This window comes from Apaloderma vittatum, unplaced genomic scaffold, assembly GCF_000703405.1.
Source record: "Apaloderma vittatum isolate BGI_N311 unplaced genomic scaffold, ASM70340v1 scaffold21986, whole genome shotgun sequence".
Taxonomy (NCBI): Eukaryota; Metazoa; Chordata; class Aves; order Trogoniformes; family Trogonidae; genus Apaloderma; species Apaloderma vittatum.
In genome coordinates this window covers 4,463-12,067 of record NW_009720322.1, presented here as the reverse complement: position 1 = coordinate 12,067, position 7,605 = coordinate 4,463, and the positions used below count along the sequence as shown (strand labels likewise).

The window sequence follows — 7,605 nt, the reverse complement described above, 5'->3', positions numbered from 1 at the left end:
TGCAACAGCTCAGTAAAAAAAGGGAATTGTTTAAAGGATAAAGAAAGGTAAACTGGTGCTGCTGATTTTTAAAAGTTTATATAAAAAAAAATATTAATTGTCCAAAAGTGACGTCAAAAACCACTTGAAGCTGAACATGGAAGTTGCTTATAAAGCATTCAGTAAAAAGAAAATGTAGATATTGTTTAAAATGATCACCTACAGATTACTGTAACCAAAGACTCACAAGTCTCCCATTTCTACAGCTGCGATGGTGTAGCAGGGCTGTACATTCAAGATATTTAACCTTCTTTTCCTGAACAAAGAATACAGTCATGAACATTTGTCCCTAAGCCCCACAACCACATCTCTCGCCCCTCACGACCTGAGCTGCGAAGTGCTTTCATTACTGGGATTACCTTCCCAAACCCCATGGCAAAACAGGAAAGGGCCCGTCCTTGTGGCCTCAAGAGATTTCCTTACTGTCTGCTCGCCATCAGCCTGTTTGAGAAGGGCAACAATTATCAAGTGTGACTGCTCCCCCTCTGGCACCAACATATATTTTAAATAAGGAACTCCATGTCAGCAGATGGCACAAAGACTGGGCACCAGCACATCACATCAAACATCGGTGGTTTCAGATTTAGAGTTGACATGTATTCACCTTTTGGAAAAAAAAAATAAATATAGTGGAATGAAAATTGAATCAAAGGGAAAGAACAGATGACTACCATCCATCAAGGATGCACATATCTGTGCACTGGAAAAAAAAAAAAATCAAAAAAAAAATAATAATCAGTCATTTCAAAGAAATTCTTGAAAATTAAAAAAACAGTTTGCACTTGTTCCTGGTCATAAACAATCTCACAAAAATCTCACTTTTGGAACTATTCCAATGGAAACCATACACTGAATTTATTAATACAGCATAAGTTTCTTTATGTAAAAAATCTTTATACATAGTAATAAAAAAGATAAAGGCAAGATGCATCAAACAGAAATCTGCTGGTTGTTTTTCCTCCGTTCTTACAGAGCCGCTGATGACTACCTGCACTACAAAGAGCTGTGTTTCTGACTTTCTGTCTCAAGCATCTTCACCTTTGCTTGTGATAAGGATTGTTCTGTCCAAGCATCCAAAAGGACAGATGCTGGTGATGTTTTTTTTGGCACTTACGCTGGCAAACTGAGCTTCTTTCCCTTGAGTACTGTAAGGAAAAGTAGGAAAGAAAAGAGTTAATAAAACTGTGCTTCTAGGAGAAGCACACAGAGTTAAAACTTCAAAGGAAGCAAAATCTCTGTTACAAAAGGGGTGTACCACAGACACCCCTCCCAAGTTTGCCTCTCCAGTATATACTAGTAAAAGTAGGACGAATTAACAACTATTCCAACCCTGCCCTCTTGTGGCACCCCGGAATTCTCACTTCTCATCCTCACAGGACATAGCCTATGACCGTGGTTCCCGAAGAGTTATGACTAAAATAACACAGCCCCATATAGCTCTGTAGTTATATGATGGAAGCTGGAACGTGAATAAGGGCTGAATTACTAATGCACTCAGCAGAAATGGCTGCTTCTACAATTAGCATAAACAGAAACATCCAAAATCCTTCAGACTCTTAAGGTATTTAAAACATTGAGCAAGGTGTCTGTAAGCATAGAACCTGCAGCACAGGGCATGAGGATCATGGCTGTTGATGGAAGACAACAACAACATATATTTAATCATACTTATTTTAAGTTCTTATGAGTATTTATACATTTATACATTTATACATTTATATTCTATCCACACTCAAAACCAATCCTCTGAAATGCCCCACACTAGCAGAAAGTGTACTTGATAAATCTACCAAGGAGATTTCAACAGTAATTTCCACAGAGAATTTACAACATCGATACAGCAGATCCTTACGAATGTGTTAACTGCTACATTCCACAACCTGAAGATGGAAGCTACCGCACTACTTACCTTTTGTAACATACAAATAGAAGAAGTCACAGTAAAGAACGGTCTGGACCACACCAGCAACAACAGCTATGAGGTCAAAAAATCCCTCAAAATAGTAGCGCCAAATCCAGTTGACTAAGTACAAGGCACGGTACAGACCCAAGAAGAAAAGGTAGTGAGTAGTGATGGTCTCTGCTTCCCCAGTTTTGCTGATCATAAAAAGTTGAGGGAGAATAGCAACCGATTCAAGATAGATGGAGAAGGTCCACAGTATCTGAAAGGGACAAAAAAACCCCACAACACCCACAGGTATATTCAACTGTCTTACTGGTAACAGAAGCACAGAAGAGATTTGACTTGGCTTGACTTTTCACTCTCTGTACATGTTACAAACAGGTACAGTATTTTGGCAAACTACCCTTGGTACAGGAAAAACAGTGAAAGCTTCATGATCAACCACAGGACAGTACGGAGAGAACAATTCTTGGCAGATGACAGACTCTCCAAACCAGCTGTCTAGTGAACTACCAGGCAGAGGTTTTACTCATGAGGAAACTTGTGTGTATCCATCAGTTCAGTTACAGAGCTGGTGCTGCGAAAAGCTGCAGGGAAGATTAAGTCCTTTTTTCCTCACCATGTTCTTCCAACTTTTTTAATCTATTGGTCTACAGTACAGAAGAAAATTTAAAATAATATCTCAAAGTGTTGCAATTAGGATTCCTTTACTCTCTAATAAGATCATTTAATGACAATGCAGCTCAGACCACTTAAAATAAACATCTAAAATTATTCGCTATTTTGTGGAAAAAAATTACAAGTTTGAACTTTCTATAATTAAATTTTTAATAGAATTATTCTGATAGGAAAAAAAATCATAGCTGCATTTCAAATACAGTGCAACTCTTTCTAATACTCTAGACCACTAGCAATTCTACGAAATTTAAGTAGTAGTATAATTTCTTTCACTTTCACCAGGTGGCACCAACTATTCACAAACTGCATTCTAGGGCGTTTCTTTAGCAAACATAACAAAAGGACAGAACTTGAATTAACACAACCATCAGAGTGTTCCAGGCAAAAGACATTCTTCTGCTATTTAATAAAATAATCAATGTAGATTATAAGGCTAGTGTCTTGATATGCCTTATATTTTCAGAGAAATCTACACTGCAAAGATGCATTAAGGAAAAGGGATTAGCCTGAGCCTACTAAACATAGGCATCTGTCAAGCATTCCTCAATCAGCCTAAAAATGCTCATCTTCATGTTCTAAATATTTTAGAGAAAAAAGCAAAACCACCTGCCCAAGATCAACTCACCTCCAGAGGAGAGAAGTCATGGTTGACAAGAAATGAGAGTCCACCAACAGGAACTATCAGAAACTCCACTCTGAACGTATCATGGTTTCCATCATAGGTGGCCTTAAATTTCATGTAGATCAGGTACACAGTGGCATATGAGCAAGCGATGTAGATAAGCTGAAGAGAAAGGAAAGAAAAAAACAAAAAAAACCACAGAAGTTGCAGGATTAGATCAAACTCCCTGAATAAAGACATTCCCAGGCACTACGAAGAGTAAGTCCTGTCTTTTTTGGGTTGTTTGTATTGCTTGTTCACATGATTTTGCAGTTCCAGGCTATGTGGTGGTATTTAGCTTTTCTTGGCAGAGTAATACTTCAAAACCAAGGACTCTGGGCTCCACTGGCTTTGTTGCCTTTTAAGCATCGCCTTGCCTCTGCTTCAAACGACTGCCCAAAGTTTCTTTAAAGACAGAACTAAGGAACTGAGCAGTTCTAAGGTTCTGAGCAGACAGAACCAAGGAACTGACTAGAGAAGAAAAATCCCTTCTGCTACTGTAGGGGAAGCACTGGCCCAAAACACATATGGTAAAAATGCGCAAGAGGGTTCCCCTTTGCTGCTGAGCCTGGGACTTCTCCAGTGCCTGCTTGCTCTGCAGCATCAGAGGGGACTGCTATCGGTGAGGAGGGAGTCAGTTCAATATTGGTTTTGTATATATTTTTGTTATTTCCTTATCAGTACTATTATTATTTTATTAAAGCTATTTTAGTTTTCTTTTCCAGTCTGCAAGTCTCTCCACCTCATTCCTTTTCCCTTCCCGTTTGGGAAGGCTGAGGGGTTAGAGAGCATCTTCCACTGTTTAGCGGCCGGCCCAGCCCTAACTCTCGGCAAAGCGCACACAGGTGATAATGATGGAAGAGGTCTTTTTACATTCAAAAAGCCTGGCAGTGGTGTGGCTCATGTGGCAATTCAATAAAGCCTATTTGGACTCAGACCTTTAACATTATCACAGGTCAGCTGATTTTACTTAGACCTTTAAACACCTCTAAAATCTGAAGAGTGGCAAGTGGCCAGTGTTCTCCACCAATCAACAGGCTACAGAACCTCCGAAACTAACAGACTGCTAGAAGCACCGAACCTGAACTCAGTTTCGATTCCACTTGATGTCTAATGTTACCATTTTTAATTGTTATGGCACAGCAGACCATATAGCTATTCCTGATGGAACAGGCAAATAGCCTTATTTTACAGATGAGAAAACAGAATCAGAGAGAATACCTGACTTTCTAAAGGTCAGCCTGCCATCATCAGGACAGAGCTCACACCATCCTGGAAACAACACAGTACAATGGACTTGACAAATAGCTTAGCTTCTGCCTCAGTTTCAGCACGAAGACTAAAAATATTCCAAACTATTTATGACACTAAATACAGGTTCTTCACAACTGAAAAGTAACAGATTCAAACCCCCACTGTTTGCAAATGCTACTAATCACCAGAAGCACTGCTCACAGACAAAAAATGCTACAGGTAGTATATTACGGAGCTCAGAATCCAAAAATTTGACTACATCCAATACTCAGATACAAGGTACCATGAAAAAGAAAACCCACAAAAATTAAAGCCTGCAGGTCATTTAGAAAGGCAGACAGTGCCAATCTGTCTATTTCTGTATATATATGTGGAACACAGAAGAAACTTATTTTCCTAAATACCTGACAATCACCGATAGACAAACACAGCAAATTCGCACCTGTAATTTAATATTTCTTTAAAAACACTGAACAAAATCCTAACTGTACAGAAACGAACAATTTGTTTGCTGCTAATCACAGCATTTTCCTCAAACTAGGAAGTTCATTTATTTTTGGTCGAGGTAAGTTTATTTGTATAGTAGTTCATGCTCTCTACAACTGTGTAATGTTGTACACTCCTAAATCTATGTCGATAGAACAAGACACCACACTGGGACACTAAAAAAAGCTCTGTTTTAGCACTACAATAATGGCCTGAAAAGTCAATTACATCTAATGGTTTCTCAAAGCAGTAACCTTTTGAAGTGTAACAGAGGCTTCCACTTTGCAAGTTAATATCAGATTTGAACAGAGGACCAGTGGAAAGACTCAGTTTACTATGAAATTCAGTATTGGCAAGTGTCATTTTTCATTGGCAAGTGTCACTTCTCATATTCATTCCTTTTCCAGGTAGAGCAGTGCTGCAGAACAAACACATGGTGACGACCCTGAACCACGACCAGTAAAGCAATTGAAAAAAGAAAAAATAGCTGCTCCTTTGTACCTAACAGTAGCTTTCATTGTTCTCAGAAATTACATAGGAACTAAGCTTGTGTTTCAAGAACATTTTATTTAATCCACAGTTCTTCATCTAGACTGTTAATATTAAAGCTTAAGCACATACATTTGTCTTGTTAGAAGAAAACAGTGTGAATGGGTTTAAGATCCAATATTTTATTTTACAGTATTACTCCCCTAATTCTTCAGTATGTTTTCGATTACTGACTACCTAGCCTTTTCCCTTGGCAAAGTTATACCATCATCTGAACTAAACTTGAAGAGCATCACAAAAAATTCAAGAACAAAAGAACTGGATTTACAAAGTGTGTGCTCCGGTCCCACAAATGCACTAAACTGTACTGGTGCCACAAAGAGGTTGCACTCTCCTAGTCTACTGCTTTATTGTCTTATGCTCAGCACCAGAAATTGCAGGAATAAATAAGAAATAGTAAAACCAAATTTGGGCTCAGTAACATTTAGAGGGCAAGCAAAGGGGTTACAATCTGATTGCAGTTACAGTCCTAAAAGCATGCTCCTGCCTCTGACCAGAGAGCAGCTACAATTCTGGCAATGCATTCTGAATACTAATTTACCCTGTAGTGGATAAAGAGATTTACTTAAGCTCTAATGTCTCAAATGAGAAATACAATTTATTTGAACCATTTTTCCAAAGGCTTTTATTTTCAATAACCAAAATGGCATTTGTTCTAATGTTACAGTTCCCATGCAAACGTCTTCTTAAAACTGCATGCAGAGTGCAGAAAAAAAGCAGGAGTTTGAGTACATTTTCCACATTCTTTATCCAAAGCCCATCTAGAACGTATTCTGTAATAACTGCACAGTGGGCCATTTAAGGAGCCTAACGGAATGAGGCACTCTGCATGCAACATTACTAGCTTTTCTAACTCTTCAGTATACTCTACCTTCATAGATGTGTTATACAATGAAATGAATGAAGTGAAGAGGTCCAGATAACGGGTAGTGAAGACCAGTGCAAACAGAAGCTGGCTTTTCCCAGAAATACCTAAAGCAATAAAGGAAATAATTAATTATTCAAAAAGTGATTATGTGCTTAAAACATTTGATGCGAAGGATGAGAAAGGATATATCCTTTATTTCTAAGCAAGCTGATTACAAAACTAGGACAAAATCCAGGCTTCCAAGCTGTACGAACAGAACTGTAAGCTCATGTATCTCAGTAGTGTGAGCCTAAGTTACCTTGTACTGGAAGGAGCACCAGCACTACTCAAGATTCAGAAGTTACAGCAGATAGCTTGCAGGTGATATTTTTGTAGATCACACTACCTGTTCTGCATGATCACTGGGCGCTATACAGCAATGCTTTCAGTTCTCAGAGTGCTGCCACATGCCTCAGTACATTCTTTAGGTGCTGAAGAGCTGAAAAGGTACCAGGGCAATGATGCTACAGCTCCAGTGATAATCAGAAAGTATGCTAGCATCAATAACGTCATTGTAGAGGAATAAATTGAATTGCCTTGTGTTTCAAAATCAATTCAGAAACTTAACTGACCACATAGCTGGGGAAAAAAAAAATCATCAGTCAAAACCAGATATTAACATGTACTACAACAAAACACAAAAAGGGTGATGTGAGCTAAAATGACAGACATCCACAAAGTAACTTTTGATTTTAGGCCACACCCCCAGCATCAAAACATTTATCTATACTTCAGCCACTAGAGTAGAGTTAGAAGCATAAAAGCTTTGCACAATCAGTAACTAAAAGCTGAAAACTGAGGTGAAGCATCACTCCACAATATTGATATGGTGGTGTGTCACAGCAGGGGGCAAACCAACCTAGCCTGTGCCTCTATCTTGTTATTCCAATTATTCTTGTTTTCAGTCATCCAGGGTGAAAATATTTGAATCTGTTCAGCTAAGCATGCAAATATTGTTCAAAAAACAGGAAAGAAAAATATTCTCTAGGACAGGGTTACGATACAAGGCTGAAAATCCTTGTCCCTTTATACAGAGATATTTCTGAGAAAGGCTCTTACTAACAGTGCCGTAAAGCAATTAAAAGAAAGGCTATCTGCTACGGTGGTTGAACTCCCTTTTCATTCTGC

The 7,605-nt window shown here is 38.6% G+C and overlaps 1 protein-coding gene across 1 annotated transcript; it reads right to left on the bottom strand.

The window, feature by feature from the left end:
- Positions 1-893: 893 nt before the first annotated feature.
- KDELR2 (KDEL (Lys-Asp-Glu-Leu) endoplasmic reticulum protein retention receptor 2) lies at positions 894-6,542 on the bottom strand (the record flags this gene model as incomplete). The annotated part of the gene is made up of 4 exons (XM_009870985.1): positions 894-1,184; positions 1,949-2,201; positions 3,246-3,404; positions 6,442-6,542. Coding segments are annotated over 4 exons (548 nt in total), but the record flags the coding sequence as incomplete, so codon positions are not given.
- Positions 6,543-7,605: the final 1,063 nt, after the last annotated feature.